We start from the raw sequence: 16,868 nt of genomic DNA on the forward strand, positions 1-16,868 counted from the left end.
ACAATGTGGTTTGGATTTGGCTGAGCCCCTCAGCACCTTATAAAGCACCTTGCTGAGTCAGGGAGAAAGCAGCCCCATGCGGGAGAGGAGGAGGGGCAGGAGACAGGCAAGGGGGGAGCTGAAGCAAGAGGGTGGGGGCTTCCAGGAGTGAGAGAAGAGAAGGGAAGGGGAAGGAAAGAGGAGCCACAAAGAGGCACATGGGTGGGAATGAGAAACAGGGGAGGAGGCAAGAGCTGAGGAGGAAGGGGGAGCTGGGCAAGGAAGAGAGACTGAAGCAGAAGAGGAGAGCATGGGCAATGCCACCCCCAGCAGACATTCACCTGTGGGGCTGCCTGCAGAGCACTGGTTTGCAGGAACTGAGAGCTGCAGCTCTGAACTAGAGACCCCAGGCCAGTAGGTGTGGGGACGATTGGTTTTACACACAGCCCCTCATCCCTGGTTTGTCTTTCATTCTTAACGTAGTGACCCCACAAGCTGGGAATGTCATGTTCTCCCTCTGCCTCTTGTCTAGACTTGCATCCCTGCCCTCTCCCCTCATCTAGTGGGGGCCAAGCCTCTCCCCTCCCCTCACCTTCCACACTGCCAAAGGGAAAATCAACTCCATTTCTAAGCACCAGTGCCCCTCTGCCATGTCTGGGCAAAGGTGGCAGGCCAGGAGCCGCCAGTTGGGTTGGGGTGGGGGCTGGAATAATGACTGTGCCTTTACACTGCCAAAATCCCGAATGAGGGTTGGCTGCTGGAATTGGGGGGAGAAGGAAGGAAGGAAGGAGAGAGAGAGAAGGAGCAGCCTCTCCAGGGATTCTGTGGGATGGAGCAGGGCAGGTGGCTGCCCTCTTGATTTCCATCTGGGGGGCCTCGAGAAAGTTCTGTGGCTCTCAGAAACAGAATTTGCTTAGGGCCCTTCCAGCTGTCATGATCTAGGAATGCTGGTGCGTCAAGCAGAGGTTAGAGGAGACACCTGTCCCCTAGATCCAGATGGACATTCTTAGGAAAACTCTGTCCTGTGGAACCTTGTGTAGGCATTTTCTCTGTCCCTCTCTACTGGGTACTAGGTCCTGTAAGAGACAGAGAGGACAAGGAAAACCCACCCCTGCCCTCAAGAATGTTACAGTCTTGGGCCACCGATTAAACCATCTGAGATCCACTACAGGTGATAGTGGGTGTATTTAGGGCAGAGGAAGACAGTGAAAGGAGAGTGGCCAGGGTGGAGAAACTTCAGGGTGGAGGTGTAGGTGGGCTGAGCAGGAAGCCCAGTGGCCACCACAGATGAAACACCAAGGATCACTGGGTGCAGCGCCCAGGTCTGCCTTCAACAAGCACAAGGTAGGCTGGCAATCAGGGTATCTTGCTTCCATTGGCCAGTGTGGCCTTTGGACAAGCCTGTTGGGGGTATGACCACCTCTGCCCTTCTTTCCACAGGATGGTGGGAGTATTCAGTGAGCCAATGAGGGGGACACTGGTTTGCCATCTTCTCTGGCTTTCCAGACTCCAGGCCTCACCATCCACAGGTGGCTGGCTGGGGGGCAGAGTGGGCACAGGAGGTGATGACTGAGCTGTCCTCTAAGAGGTGAGGGTGAGTCAGTGTTGGCTCAGGGATGGCTAGTGTCCCATATGTAACTAACACCCCCAGGGAAGGCTCTCCTGGTGCCCCGAACAGCACTGTGTCCTATTCAGCTGTGGAGTCAGCATTGAAGGGCCCCAGTCCAGGATTCCTAAACCAGGGGAGCCCCGAATCTGGTCCCCTCCTGACAGGTGAGCAGGAGTGTAGTGTGGTACTGGAGAAGCTCACAGAGTTCCCCTGACTGGAAATTAGGGAGATTCACTGATTCATTCATTTGTTCATCTAATACTCCCTGAGTACCTCCGTCCATGCCAGGTGCTGGGGACACAGGGAGGAGCTGTAGGGACCATGGGGTGGAAGGGTGGAGGCTGACAGGAGTGTGGGGAGGACAGGCAGATGCTGGTGTTCCTCACTGACCCTGACTGCTTAAATACTGACAGTTTACGCACATCAGCTCTTCCCCACGGGGCATGTGCCACGGGTGTTCCTGCACCATTTTCTTGCATCTTGGCAATAAGCCCATGAGACAGGAGCCATCATCTTCCCATTTACACGAGGAAACTGAGGCTTGGTAAGATAAAATCACTTGTTTCCCATCACACAAGCTTGTAATTCAGTGGTTCTCAACCTTCCTAATGCTGTGGCCCTTTAGTACAGTTCCTGTGGGTTGTAGAACTGCTGCTGTAAGTGGTAAAATCAGGAGAACCTCACATTGTCTGACCTCAATGACATCCAGGCGCCAGCCAGGAGGCAGGGGGAGCCGAGGGGACTCTTGAAAAGAGAAGCATCTGAGTGCTGAGGGTAGACTCGGGGGCAGTGGTAGGACTTTGCTGAGTGTCCCTGGCTATGAGGCATCTAGCCTCAGGCACTGCTGGGCTCTTAAGGTCACTAAGATGTTCCTTGGGACATAAAGTGTGTCCTCAGGTATCTTGAGAGCCCTGGCCTTCCCTCGCCCACCACTGACATGAACTGGCAGTATGGCCCTGGGCTACATCTCTCACATCCCTATCCTGGGTTCGGGAGAGGCCAGACCCTGAGAGCACCACAGAGCTGAGCTAGAATCCAGGTCCCATTAGCAGGGTCTGGAGTCATGGAATGAGAGGCAAACCGGGAGTTAGATGGCCACCCACCAGCAGAACCAGGAAAAGGACTTGCCTTTGCTTCCTGGGGACCCTGCTCAGTGGCCCGCAAAGTGAGACCATAGGTAGGGTCAGTATCCCAGGAGTCCCGTCCCTCGGAGGAGCACCTCCTTTCCACCCCTTCTGTGTGGGGGGCAGGGCAGCAGTGTGAGTGGGTGTGTGAATGTGCACTTTCCCTTTCTCTCCAGCAGACAGGAGCCCCAAGGGCCCTGCCTCACCCTGAGCTGGCTGTGATGTCAGCGGAAACCCTGGGGCAGAGGGCCTCCTCTTACCTCAGGATGGCCCTACTCTGCCTGGCAGGTCCTCCATCCTCCTGAGACAGCTCAGTCCTCCCAAAGGACATCCTGTACCCCCTGTTTCCCCATGAAGCCACAGAGGTGCTGAGAGGAGTCAGGCCTGCTGCCCCAACCCCACCCTTCCCCTGCCCTGCCCAGGCTCTGTCTCCCCATCTGCCAGGATGTCTGGGTGATGGGTGTGTGAGAAGGGCAGAGGTGGAAGGGACACCCCCAGGTGCTCAGCTCCTCCCTCACCTGCCAAGAGCTTTCCCTGCCGTGCTCCCAGGATGTTCCATTGCCCTGGCCAACCCACGCCGCAGGCTCTGTGACTCCGTCTCCCCTGGCAGGGGAGTGGGGTTACCTCTCCCTGGGCTGGAAGATCCTTATCCTGCCCTGCTGAGTCACTGTGGGCTCCTCCTGCTCCCTCCCTCCCTCCCTCCTCCAGGCTTCTCACGCCTTCTCCAGACTGTCTGGGCTCCCGCCTGCCCTGTCCCTGTCAGAGGATGGACACCATCTTCCCTGGGGCAGCATGCACCTCATGTGCCTGCCATTCCAGCGCTGTTGGGAGAGTGTCTGCTCCACCTCTACCAGCTGTGTGACCTTAGCCAAGCCATTTAACGCCTTTACACCTCCACTTTCTCCTCTACAAACAGGGATATGATACCAGTACCTTCCTCAGAATAAGGGACAACTAAGTGGATATAGGTCAAATTGCCAGCACTGTCTTTTTTTTTTTTTTCTTGAGACAGTCTCACTCCATCACCCTTGGTAGAGTGCCATGGCATCGCAGCTCACAGCACCCTCAAACTCCTGGGCTCAAACGATCCTACTGCCTCAGCCTCCTGAGTACCTGGGACTATAGGCACTTGCCACGATGCCCAGCTAGTTTTTCCATTTTTAGTAGCAACGGGGTCTCACTCTTACTCAGGCTGATCTCAAACTCCTGAGCTTAAGCAATCTGTCCACCTGGACCTCTCAAAGTGCTGGGATTACAGGTGTGAAACAGCACTTAGAAACAAAAAACAGCATCAAATGCTCTTGCTGGCTGCCCCCTGTCCCTCCCTGACCCTCCGTCTTTGCTAGTGATGACCCCTCTTTCATCGGAAACCCTGAGCCTGCCCCTGGCAACACATCTGATCTGTCTCTGTTATTTCATCCTCTGCCTCTTCCTGAGCCTGTTCCCACTGCCCCATCTGCCTCTCCATCACAGGCAACAGTCACATGACTCTCTCGGGCCCCTGCCACTCTCCACCTTATGTTATAAGAGCTATCTTGGGATATGTCTCCCCTAAACAATAAACAACCCCCAAGGATCTGACCTTATCTCCCAGACAGCATTTCTGTAACACAGAAGGACGGGAGGTGGGAAGGTGGAATCTCAGGGAACAGTCAGCTCAGAAGGAGTGAAAGGAGCCAACCAATCATGTGTCAGCCCCATTCTAGGCCTTCCGTGCCTGGGTCTGGAAGAGCGCACCCACTCCCCAGTACCCACAGGCAGCTCTTTGAGGTCTCCCTGTAGTCAGTTTCAGCTCTGACACTTCCAACATGTGTCAAATGAAACAGGAACTTAAGATGTAGGAAGAGCTATAGTGCAGAGAACAAAGAGGTCAGAAGGCAGAGGCGATGCTAGGGAGATGTCACAGAGTGGACAGGGAGAATTCAAGTGGCAAAGAGAGGGCCACACCTAGCCTGGTACAAGGCTAGGGAGGGCCTCCCGAAAGCCTCCTGAAGCCCCCAGTACATGTATGAACAGTGTGGGTGTACAGGGACATACAGCCTGCCTGCCAGGGGCTTGTGGTCAGGTGGGACAGAGGGCAAGAGGATGTTAAAACCCACCAGAAATGTGGGCCATCTGTCAGGAGGCTCAGTGCAGACCAGGGCTGCCCCCAGCCTCCAGCTCACCAGGGAGCTCAAGAAAACCCCCTGGATTCTTTAGTATCAGAAAGTCCCGATCTACAACTTGTAAGACAGCCTCTTAGCCTCACCAAGTTCCCAGGATTATGGGGAGGCACAGATGCAACAATGACATGAAAGGGCTTTGTGTGTGCCGCAGAGCGCCAAGGAGACTGGAGAGGCTCCTGGTCTCTCCGCCTATGCAGGGTGGAGCTGCTGTCACTAAGCATTCACAGCCTGGCACTGCAGGGAAACGTTTCAGTGTAGCACACGGAGAATCTCACCTAGTCCTCCTGAAAGCAGGTCCTGTTTTACCGTGGGGACACTGAGGCACAGAGTTACATAACTTGCCCAGCGGCACAGAGGCAGGCAGCCTGGTTCCAGAACCACCCTGCTCTTAATTAGTAGCCCCCTCCCCAGCCTGTCCCTGATTCCCTGAAACCAACTCCCCTGCAGTAAACCCATCTTGGCCAGGGAGGATGTCTTCCCTCCATGACTGCCTACATAGCGTGGGCACAAAACTGTGGGCATAGATGCTCTACCCTGCCCAAGGCCGATCAGCCTGGCCTATCAGCCTGTGCTGGGAACTGAGACAGGATACGGTGTCTGTCTCCCTCTGCTGGTCCCTCAGGGGACAGCCTGGCCAGGATGCTTTCCCCAAGGTTGGCAGTGCCATCCTCTCCCCCAGAGAGAGAACAAGGAGTGGAGGAGGGGGAGGAAAGGGGCCAGGACTCAGGCCTGGCTCCAGCTTACAGGGATACGGCATTACCTCCTGGAGTCTGTGCCACTGGAAGCCTGCCACCAACTGGCGGAGCAAAGGGGTCATCTTAGGGAGGCCAGGTCACCTCTCTGACTCCTTCCCTGGGGGATGACAGGCCCTAAACAGCCTCCTTTCCCTTCTAACCCAGGAATGGAGCTGTCATCCATGGATTTATCTAAACCTTTTATGAAGCTATTTATACTTCTAGTCAAGACCACATCTTGGGGTAATGAGTTCCATTGGTGTCCCCTGCTGGGTGAAGCACTCTGCCTTTGATTTGTCCTAAACTTACCTCATTTGTGCTCCAAGGGGGCCCTGTAACTCCAGAATGCCAGGTTTTGGTGAACAAGCCTGAGCTTCCCGCTTCCTATCCTCATTGTGAGTTTAAAAATTTCCTTCACATCTGCCTTCCACCTCCAGCCCTGCAGACTAAACAAAAAAGAAAACAATCCCTGGTTTGTGCACAGTGCCTGGTAGTGAGCTCTTATACTTAGTGCCTAGCTGATGGTACATCCATTGTCTGGTGCCAGTGTCTAGCAAGCTTGCAAGAAAGGCAAGGACTCAGGTTCTCTTTGGGAGGCAGAGGACACTAAGGGCCCAGAATCATGGGGCCAGCAAGTGGCACAGCTGGGAGGAGCAGCAGCCTTCCCCCTAAGCCTCTTCCCCTTGGTCTAACTTTTCTGCCCCAACCTAAGAAGCCTCAGAACCTCTCACAGTGCCTGGACCGCAGACCTCTGCTCTGTCACACTTCTTTGAGGAGTGTTGTCCTCCTGGGTTCCTTGTGTAGATTCACCCTGGCTCCATCCAGGCTGATGATTTGTGTCCAGCTGTGACCCTATGACATTGTGAGAATACACTTGTGGGGGGCAGAGCACAGCAACCACAGAATAGTTGTCCTGACAGCAGATGCGCAAAGCTCTGTACACATTAGCCAAATTGAGCCCTACAACAGCCCTCTGAGATAAAGCTTGTTGTTACCTCCAATTTACAGATCAGGGAACTGAGGTCTGGAAACTACAAGCAACTCGTGCACTTTCACACGGCTTGTTAAGTGAAAGAGACAGGATTCGGACATAGAACCACATTCTCATCCTCAACCTCATCCTGGGTTCAAATCTTGTGCCCTCTCCAAATACTTCACTCTTCAGTCATTCAACAGACTCACCAAAACTCTCCTACATGCACATATCGTCTGACTACTGGGAGAAATGCCAGGGAACAAGAAAGGCATGGGCAGGGCTTGGCAAGGGGCTGGCAATGCCTGGCATGCCACAAACTCATCACATGCAGGCCAAGTAGCACTCCACCAGCTTAATGCTCCTCCAAGTATAGCTCCCTTGCCCGCCTGGTTACCCCAGAGTAACCACACAAATGCCATTTTCCTGCCTGTGCAGAGAGTAGATCAAGACAAACCAGAGTCAACTTCCAACCCCAAACTCCCCTGCCCTTCTGCCCATTAGTTACCCCAATCTGGCAAAATGCCAACTACAAGTTACGGTGTTCATCTCTGTATTCCTCACGTGAGGAGGACATCCCGTGGCAGGACAGAGTAGTGCCTGGCAAAATGATGACTTCTTAGCACATGGGCTTCTTTGGTCAGCTTGCTTCTTATGCCTCACCTTCCTCGAACTGTTCCTTCTTCTAGCAAGCCCTTCCTGATATTGCTGACCAGGTCTGCACAAGGACATACCCATGTTGTCATCATTCCTGTCCCTTCTCAAAGGTGTAATTTCACATTTAATTTGGTGGTTCTTTGACTGATGTCAGTTTCCCCCTACCAGATTGTAGTCCTCCCCAGCTCAGGAGCCTCAGCTCTACAGGAGGTGCAATTCCTCAAACTGTCAGGCAAACTTCTGCTCAGGGCCTTGGCACTGGCCATTCCTTCCACCTGAAGTGCTCCTCCCCACATGTCTGCAGGGCTCACTCCCTCACCTTCTGCACCCTCCACTCAGATGTCCAATTCTCAGTAATGGTTCGGTCAAGGCTCCTCTCTGGATCAGTTTCTTCCTCAACACAATGAAGCTGCAGGGACCTGTGTAAGGATGTGTGAGCATGCGTATATGGTGAGGGGAGCAGATATGGGGTGGAAGGAGGTGGTTGCCATTTTGAACTGTTGCAATAATTACCTGTTGGGAAGTTTCTTATCTACCACTTCTCACCCAACTGGAAGGAAGTTGGCAGGAAGATCCAAGCTTGAGACCTTGGTGCTCAAAGAGCTTGTGTCCTTTCCCCCATGCCTAGGGCCTTGCCCCAAAGGCTTCAAGGCCTTGGGACCCTGTAGCCTCATAAGTGTCAGGGGGAAGAAACAGGACCCTGTTAATATTCATGGCCTTCCCCTCCCTTCCCTTCTAGGGAGCCTTGGTACCTGTCTCTTGTCCCAGTTAGCCTGCTGAGGTAATGGGTATGGAGCAGAGGTGGGCAAGGTGGGAAGGCTTTGCTGGTTTACATGGTAGAGGAGGAGATCTAAACAGGCAAGCATGTGTATGAGATGATGCTGAGATGTGATAAGCTCTGTGGCTAACACAGGGCAAGGGCCTACCTACCCAGAGAGCACAGGGTCAGGGCCGGGGGGCAGAGAAGGTTTAGCCAAGGACAGGCAACTGTCGCTGGTCACTGAGGAGACAAGTGAGAAGTGAAAAGATCACGCCAAGTGGTGGGAACAGCACGTGCAAAGACCCACAGATGGAAAAGAAAGTAGCAGGTCTGACCGGCAATTGATGGGAGGAGATGGGTGAAACTGTCCCCTACAGGTTTGGGGTAGAGTTTGAATTTATGGCAACCATTGGAGCAGGTAAACAAAATGACACACGGACATTTTAGTAATTTTGCTGTTGTTAAGATAGGGGACTAGAGGCGATAGGGTGGAAGCAGGAGACCAATCAGGGCTCTTACATTTTGTGCAGGTTGAAAGAATGGTGGCCCAAGTCAGGCAGTGGCTGTGGAGATGGAAGGGGAGAGCAAAGTGGGTGTGTATCCATGAGGCAGAGATATCAGGACCTGCGGAAGGACTGTACCAGGAGTCTGATCCTCCTGGAGGGGGAAAAAGAACAATAATTTCCTCCCCAAGAAGTGTAGGGAAGAAGCAAAGTCTGGTGACAGGGAGGAGCTGATGGGAATCAGAGGGAGAAATAAGGTGCATGCATGCACTGAAATGATCACATGTACAATTATTACGTATCAATAACTCTTTACAAATGAGGTTGAAGGACAAAGGGTCAGAGACAAATATATCCTCTGCACTACTGAGAGGGAGTGGCCAAGGCACAAGCCAGCCCTAAAGGAACCAAAGGGATGCCCAGGGCCCTTCAAGGAACCACAGAGATTTGTGAGAAACCAGGGGTCAGTGAGTCCCTGTGGGACTCCTTTCCACTTTATACCTATGGGACTTGCATACCTATGGGACTTGCCCAGGGCAAGGGGAAGAACCAGCTAATGAACCCCCTTCTTTCTGGGGTCTTTAAAAAATGCACATAACTGGGCAGTGCTTGTGACTCAGTGAATAGGGCGCCAGCCTATATAGGGCGCCACCCCTATATACTGAGGGTGGTGGGTTTGGCCCCAGCCCTGGCCAAATTGCAACAAAAAAATAGCCGGATGTTGTGGCAGGCACCTGTAGTCCCAGCTACTAGGGAGGCTGAGGCAAGAGAATCGCCTAAGCCCAAGAGCTGGAGGTTGCTGTGAGCTGTGATGCCACAGTACTCTACCCAGGGCGATAAAGTGAGACTCCGTCTCTAAAAAAAAAAAAAAAAATGCACATAACTTAGGCCAGGCACAGTGACTCATGCCTGTGATCTTTGCACTCTGGGAGGCCAAGGCTGGTGGACCGCCTGAGCTCAGGAGTTCCAGACCAGCCTGAGCAAGAGAGACCCCCTCTCTAAAAACAGCCAGGCCTTGTGGCAAGTGCCTGTAATCCCAGCTACTCAGGAGGCTGAGGCAAAAGGATCTCTTGAGCCCAAGAGTTTATGGTTGCTGTGAGCTATGACACCAGAGCACTCTAACCAGGGCAACAAAGTGTCTGGGGAAAAAAAAGCACATAAGGACATCCATCCTCCTAAAAACGTTTCCAGATCTTCCAAGTAGTGCCCCTCATCATCCTGGCAGCTCCACTCCCCTCCCTGAGAGTGCAAGCCCAAGAACCGCTGAGACTTTACACTTGTTAGTCCCTCTGCCTTCTATCCCTTTCTATCCCAAGACTCTTCTTTCTCCAAGAATCAATGAAGATGATCAATAAAGGGTCCTCGAAGCCAGAATGAAGAGCCCACTGCCACCCCTGGCTCCTGCAGGAAGTTGCTTTGACCTACTTTTACAGCTAGCGATTGCTGTCTGCGCCTGAGTCCCCAGGCCAGACTTGGTGCGGATGGTCAGGCTTCGACCCTGCACAGACGCCCAGAAAATGTGTACTAAGTTAGTGACCAGGAGGGCTTGCCCCCACATCTCCGACTCCGAGTCCGAGTCCAGGGCTCCGTCCACTGCAGCAGGCAGCTTGAGCCCTGGAGCTGCATCCTCTCAGCACTTCGCGTTCGGTGCGCCCCGCCTCGCAACGCAGTACCCCCGGGGCGTGGAAGGGCCAGAGGCAGGACTGGAAAGCTAGACGCATTAGGCAAGGCGCTTCCACTTCACGTGACTAGGACCACCCTAGGAAATAGACTCCATCACGTGATCGCAGGGCCTACGAGCGTCTTCTCACGTGACTGAGGCGCCCGCTTGTGGACCAATAGAAAGGTAGGGGCGGGCTGCCGGCCGTGGTGCGCGCGAAGGGAAACAGGGCGCCCGAGACGGCCGCTGAGACCTGCGGGGGTTACCTGTCGCGGCTAGCCATCTGCCTCAGCCGGGTCTTAGGCTAGACCCGGGTTCGGAGTTGGGTCACCATGAAGTGCCTGGTCACCGGCGGCAACGTGAAGGGTGAGTTTGGGCTGGCCAGGCGGCGGGGGCACGTGAGTCAATCCGAGGCGCCAGCCTGACCCTTTCTGCTCTCCTCCCCGCAGTGCTCGGCAAGGCCGTCCACTCCCTGTCCCGTATCGGGGACGAGCTCTACCTGGAACCCTTGGAGTACGGGGTGAGGGGCTGCGGTACGGGGGGGTGGGGTACCAACCTGGCACCGGTAACCCGGACTCCAGTCTTGCTTCCATCAGGCAGGATGACTGCGGCAGATTTGTCTGCTGAGTTGGGGCATCGACTTGGGTCCTATCATCTTTCCAGGCCGCTGTGCGAATTAAGGGTGGCGGGGGTGACATGAACGTAGAGCTATCTGGGGGAAAGGCGGGGTGCGCTGATGTGGGAGCATTGGTGAGGCTGACCCTGCAGGATTCATGAGAAGATGCTCACTGACTCCAAGGAGGAGGGTTTCAACAGGTGTTGGTGGAGTGGGAGGACCATAGAGCGAGTGTGTGAGCAAAAGCAGGCTGCAGGGCTGGGCTTGGCGCTGTGTCCTGACCACATCCCTCTCCCTGCTTTTCTTGGCCCAGCTCTCTCTCCGGACTGTGAATTCCTCCCGCTCTGCCTATGCCTGCTTCCTCTTTGCCCCCCTCTTCTTCCAGCAGTACCAAGCAGTCACCCCTGGTCAGGACCTGCTTCGCTGTAAGATTCTGATGAAGGTGAGGACCATCCCTCTGCAGTGGCCCCAGCTGTGGAACCCCATGCAAAATGCAGTGAGGGGCTGGGCACAGTGGCTCACACCTATAATTCCAGCACTTTGGGAGGGAGGATTGTTTGAGGCTACGAGTTCAATACAATCCTGAGCAACATAGCAAGACCCTGTCTCTATAACAAGTAAACAATTAGCCAGGCATCATGCACACATCTGTAGTCCCAGCTCCTTGGGAGAGGCTGCGGCAGGAGGATCACTTGAGCCCAGGAGTTTGAGGTTGCTGTAAGCAACCTAGCTCGTTCAACAGAGTGGACCTTGTCTCAAAAATAAATTAATTAATTAAATAGAAAGTGCTGAGAGGCATAATAAAGACATCCAGGCTGGACACTGTGGCTCACACCTGTAATCCTAGCACTCTCGGAGGCTGAGGTGGGTATATTACCTTAGTTCAGTAGTTTGAGACCAGCCTAAGCAAGAGTGAAACCCCATCTCTACTAAAAGTAGAAAAACTAGCCAGGCATGGCAGTTGTATGTAGTCTCACTTACTCAGGAGGTTAAGGCAAGAGGATCACGTGAGCCCAGGAGTTTGAGGTTGCTGCCATGGCATTCTACCCAGGGTGACAGAGTGAGACTGTCTTTAAAAAAAATGTCCAAGGAGGAGACCTGAGAGAGCGGGGACATTCAGGTTGTCAAGAAACGTAAAAGCACTAAGAAAATGCCACGAAGGCTACGTTGAACAGTTTGATGAGAATATTTCAGATTGTATATGAAACCCGCACATTGTACCCCTTGATTGCACTAATGTACACAGCTATGATTTAACAATAAAAATAAATTAATTAAAAAAAAACAAAAAACGTAAAAGCAGTTCTTTTAAGGTATTTCAGGCAGAGGGAACAACAGGAAGAAGGCCAGAAGTTTGCAAATGTCCTGCATGCTATGGGAGTCCTTTTCTCAGTGTTACATAATGGGCCAGGGCTTACATGGGATGTGAGCGCTGGTTGGTGGAGGTGCAACACGGGGCTGATATATCTTCCGCTATGCAGTCCTTCCTGTCCATCTTCCGTTCGCTGGCGATGCTGGAGAAGACTGTGGAAAAATGCTGCATTTCCTTGAATGGCAGGAGCAGCCGCCTGGTGGTCCAGTTGCACTGCAAGTACGGTGAGTGGGCAGCTGTTCAGTCAAAGGGTCCCTAAGTGGGAGGAAGTCATTGAGGCCCACTGAGACCCTGTCTGTTCATCCAGGAGTACGGAAGACTCACAACTTGTCCTTCCAGGACTGTGAATCCCTGCAGGCCGTCTTTGACCCAGCCTCGTGCCCCCACATGCTTCGAGCCCCAGCACGGTGAGCACACCCCAGCCACAAGCTCAGCTCTCTTCATTTCCCTCTTAGGATCTCGAGGGTCAATTTAAGAAGGCACCTCCTCCATTTTCCTTACATAGTTTCTGGGAAACTCAAAGACATCATACATCCCAGTGTGTGTGCAGGTTTCTTATTTATCTCTTCAGTGGCAGAGGCTGAGATAGAGGTGGGGCAGGTCTACCCTGTTCCATTCTCCTTATTGTCTTTAGGGTCCTATAAAAATCATACCCATTTCAATATTTCCAGATAGCATGTCTCTAGATTGCTATCAAATTTCTTGTCTGGCCTGGGTAACTTTGTGGCTCAAAGGTTCAAAATCTTCTCTGGCCTAGTCCTCCTTCTACAAGTGGTTTCCTATTCAAGGGCTGAGATCTGTCTGGGATGTAACTTTGAGGAGTCCCCAGGCCAAGGCAGGCGGCTGGGAGGGGGTGTTGTGCACTAGGAAGGCTGCCTGGGCAGGCAGAGCACCATGGGCTGTCAGAGGCCAGAGAAATGGGTATTCCAGCAAAGGTCCCTGGCAAGGCCAGCTTAGAAAAGGATGGGCTCTCGCCCTCCCCATACTGGAGACTGCCTGAGGTCTAATGGTGACTGAAGGTCCCTTTGGATCCTAACATCTGCTGCTGTTGAGCTAACACTACTCGGGACTCAGGGAGTAAAGGAAGACAGGCTATCATCCTAGTTTGCACTATTTTTTTCTTTTTATAAATGAGCAAGTTTCTTTTTCATATGAACTATTTTATTTATTTATTTAGAGACAGAGTCTCATTTTGTCACCCTCGGTAGAGTGCCGTGGCGTCACAGCTCCCAGCAACCTCCAAATCCTGGGTCTAGGCAATTCTCTTGCTTCAGCCTCCCAAGTAGCTGGGACTACAGGTGCCCACCACAACACCCGGCTATTTTTTTGTTGCAGTTTGGCTGGTGCTGGGTTTGAACCCGCCACCCTCGGTATATGAGGCCAGTGCCCTACCCACTGAGCCATAGGCACTGCCCCATATGAACAATTTTGAATACATACAAAATGCCAGATGTTACTTTCTCTGTATAGCAGTGTGTATCCTTAGAAAAGATTTGAAGGCTTTTTCTGAAGGCTGGATTTGTAGGATGGTGTGAGTGCGCTGTCCCACCTCCATGTGGCCCAGTCCTGCCAACCTGTCCTCCCTGCTGCCTTCTCTGAACTCTGTTATTCTTGCCTACCTTGTCCCTTCTCTCCCACACCTTGGGAACTTTTATTTTTGAGACAGAGCTTCAAGCTGTCACCCTGGGTAGAGTGTCGTGGCATCACAGCGCAACCTCCAACTCCTGGGCTTAAGCAATTTTCTTGCCTCAGCCTCCCAAGTAGCTGAGATTACAGGCACCCTCCACAATGCCTGGCTATTTTTTGGTTGTAGTTGTCATTGTTTGGCAGGCCCAGGCTGGATTTGAACCCGCCAGCTCTGGTCTATGTGGCTAGCGCCTTAGCTGCTTGAGCTACAGGCTCCGAGCCATACCTTGGGAACTTTTGACAGAGGAGGGACCACATCTTGCGCAAGTCTGTCCTTGCCTTCCCAGAGCATGCTAGGCCATACATATGAGATTGGACAATTAAGTTTGTGAACTCATCCTAGAATAGGTGCTCTAACTGTAGAATATCACTACTGTCACCTGCAGAGTACTCCCCTTAAGAAACCGTATAATGACATGAGTACCTAGTACACCCTTAAGAGCAATTTGGAACTCTTTTTCTGGAATGACTATCAGAGATGTTGTCGTAGGCTGACAGTTAAGTTCATGAACTCATCCTAAGTGCTTTGAAGGGTAGACTAGGCACTGGCATCAGTGCATGGCTTCCCAAGGGAAGTACTTTGAAGGTGACAGTAATGACATTCAGCAATGAGGTGTGTAGTGCTTTTTCTAGGATGAGTTCCTTGTCTTACTTTACTTGTCTGACCTTGTACATGTACGTGTCACCATCCAGCCTTAGGTCCTCTGGGAGCAAAGCCCTGGACAGGACCAAGCATTCTGTGTACTCTGCCCTCCTTACAGGGTCCTGGGGGAGGCTGTGCTGCCCTTCCCTCCTGCACTGCCTGAAGTGACACTGGGCATTGGTCGTGGCCGCAGGGTCATCCTGCGCAGCTACCAGGAGGAGGAGGAGGTGGCAGGTGAGGAGCCAGGGGTGGCCTGTACAGGGCAGAGCTGAGAGTGGAAGGAGCAGGGGCCAAGTTCCTAGGTTCTTCCTATTCCTACCCCCACAGAAAACACTGTCAAAGCCATGGTGACTGAGATGAGCATTGGGGAGGAGGATTTCCAGCAATTGCAGGCCCAAGAAGGGGTGGCTGTCACTTTTTGCCTCAAGGAATTCCGGGTGAGGTTCCCCACCAGACACTCACCATCTCTTTCTCCCTGCCTAGCCCAGGGTTTCACTGCTCTGCCTCTTCCCTCCAGGGGCTCCTGAGCTTTGCAGAATCAGCAAACTTGAATCTGAGCATTCATTTTGATGCTCCGGGCAGGTAATTCCCATCCCTGGGACAGGGGAGGAGAGGGTTCTAGGATACCAGAAGCTGAATGGAATGATGTAGCCTGGGGTTGTTGTCCCCTGCCCAGACCAGCCATCTTCACCATCAAGGACTCTTTGCTGGATGGTCACTTTGTCTTAGCCACACTCTCAGAGACTGACCCACACTCCAAGGACCTAGGCTCCCCGGAGCTCCACCAGCCAGTGCCTCAGCTGCAGAATTACAGGTGAGGGCCCTGCCTTCCCACTCCTGTTCTCTGTCTGTGCACCCCAGCCTGAGCCTATGGCTTCCAGCTTCTGCCCCTCCCCCCAATACACACTTCCTGTTGGGCCCCCCACCCCTGCAGGCTCGGCCTTCATGGTCAGCTGTACTCAGAGACCCCTCCTGCCCAGGGAAGCATCCCCCAGACCCCGCTGGCTTCCTTCTCTGGGTGAGGTGGCCTCTCTGAGCTTCTTCCCAGGCCAAGGAGGGAAAGGGCTGCTGGGAGGCAGGGAGCTGCCTGGTGTGGGGGGAGCAGGTGGCTGGAAGGGCAGGTGGGTTGGGGAGGATGGGCGCAGTATAGTTTAAGCAGAGGAAGTTTGGTCTGGCCTCTTGCCCAGCTTGTCCCTGGATGCTAGTGCTCTCCAGTTCCTGTCTCCTGGGAAGGTGGGGGTTTGGGGCCCAAGTGGCCCAGCTCAACGAGCCTGGCTGCTCCCTTCCCCTGCTGAGCTAAGCTAGCTCCCAGGATGCCTCCCTTAGGCCTCTACCTCAACTCTGATCAAAGGGATTCCAGGCCCACCCCCTCCAGGAAGCCACCACTTAACTCCAGCTTTCTCTCCTGTCCAGTCAAATCAGGAAGTAATAAAACCAAGAGAGCACCAGCAGTCATGAGGCCCCAGAGCCCCTTCTGAGCTCTCCCAGGGTCCTGCCTCTGTACCCCTCTTCTCTCTTCCTCACTGGTACTCCATTTCTGCCTGCAGCACGCCCCACATGGAAGACTTTGACAATGATGACATTGACTCTTTCATGATTGCCATGGAAACCACCTTAGGCAGTGAGGGATCACGGGTGCTGCCTTCCATTTCCCTTTCACCTGGCCCCCAGCTCCCACATAGCCCTGACCCCCACTCAGAGGAGGAAGATGAAGCAGAGCCCAGTACAGTGCCAGGGACTCCCCCACCCAAGAAGGTAAGGGCTGGAAGTGGAGGCAGGGGACGGGAAGTAAGGAGAGAAGCAGCCTCCAGAACTTGCTGTTTTCTCTTTCCAGTTCCGCTCGCTGTTCTTTGGCTCCATCCTGGCCCCTGTACATTCCCCCCAGGGCCCCAGCCCTGTGCTGGCTGAAGACAGTGAGGGTGAAGGCTGAACTGAAGAGCCTGAGGTCTGTGTCCAGAGGCCCTGGACTAGGTGAAGCCCCATCCATGGGGGACTTTGCTGGAGCCAAGCTGGGGCTTCTGCCCCACTGGCTATCCACTGTGGAGCTGCCTGGCCCACCCTGACTAGCCTGGGTCCTGTCATCATCCCTAACCAATCATGTCTGTTCTTCCCAGACCTGGTGCAAAGCTGCTACCTAGCTAGGGGTTCTTCACCGCTTAGCTATTATTGAGCCTTAGGGCAGGGCAGGAAATTTGTGTTCCTTGGGCTCACCTTTCTAGGAAACCTGGCCCTGCTGGTACTTCACAGCCCCCGCCTTCCCCGGGCCTTTTGTGAATGAGACTATTTTTCCCATATTCCCAATGTGTCTGGCCCTGGCTTGGAATTCTAAGAGCCTTTGGGGCCCTGCACCTAGCAAGCCTGCACTCCTAAGCAGCTGTGTGTAGAAG

At 53.5% G+C, this 16,868-nt stretch overlaps 1 protein-coding gene and 1 long non-coding RNA gene across 3 annotated transcripts; one reads left to right on the top strand and one right to left on the bottom strand.

Moving 5' to 3' along the window:
• Positions 1-5,018: 5,018 nt before the first annotated feature.
• On the bottom strand, positions 5,019-7,507 carry LOC128565157 (uncharacterized). Its single transcript, XR_008374215.1, has 3 exons — positions 6,361-7,507; positions 5,921-6,057; positions 5,019-5,193 (listed from the first exon to the last, which is right to left on the bottom strand). It is a non-coding gene; the product is annotated as an uncharacterized LOC128565157 (long non-coding RNA).
• A 2,866-nt stretch (positions 7,508-10,373) lies between these two features.
• On the top strand, positions 10,374-16,771 carry RAD9A (RAD9 checkpoint clamp component A). Of its 2 annotated transcripts, XM_053561471.1 has the most exons (11): positions 10,374-10,530; positions 10,614-10,684; positions 11,094-11,222; positions 12,262-12,376; positions 12,460-12,559; positions 14,600-14,715; positions 14,809-14,918; positions 14,999-15,063; positions 15,158-15,295; positions 16,029-16,236; positions 16,316-16,771. In XM_053561471.1, exons 1-11 carry the CDS (start codon positions 10,497-10,499, stop codon positions 16,409-16,411), a joined length of 1,182 nt encoding a protein of 393 aa, XP_053417446.1. In that variant the 5' UTR covers positions 10,374-10,496; the 3' UTR covers positions 16,412-16,771. The 2 variants fall into 2 exon arrangements, with proteins under 2 accessions (XP_053417446.1, XP_053417447.1); XM_053561472.1 differs by lacking the exon at positions 10,614-10,684 and having other exon boundaries at positions 10,393-10,530.
• The last annotated feature ends 97 nt before the right edge of the window (positions 16,772-16,868 follow it).

The sequence above is a fragment of the Nycticebus coucang genome, chromosome 14 (assembly GCF_027406575.1).
Source record: "Nycticebus coucang isolate mNycCou1 chromosome 14, mNycCou1.pri, whole genome shotgun sequence".
In the NCBI taxonomy this organism is placed as follows: domain Eukaryota; kingdom Metazoa; phylum Chordata; class Mammalia; order Primates; family Lorisidae; genus Nycticebus; species Nycticebus coucang.

Excerpts from the sequence above, each read along its gene's own strand:
- RAD9A (XM_053561471.1), top strand. The coding sequence starts at position 10,497 with ATGAAGTGCCTGGTCACCGGCGGCAACGTGAAGG. Across the intron at positions 14,716-14,808 it reads GGAGGAGGAGGAGGTGGCAG|AAAACACTGTCAAAGCCATG; the intron begins GTGAGGAGCCAG and ends CTACCCCCACAG. Across the intron at positions 16,237-16,315 it reads GGACTCCCCCACCCAAGAAG|TTCCGCTCGCTGTTCTTTGG; the intron begins GTAAGGGCTGGA and ends TTCTCTTTCCAG.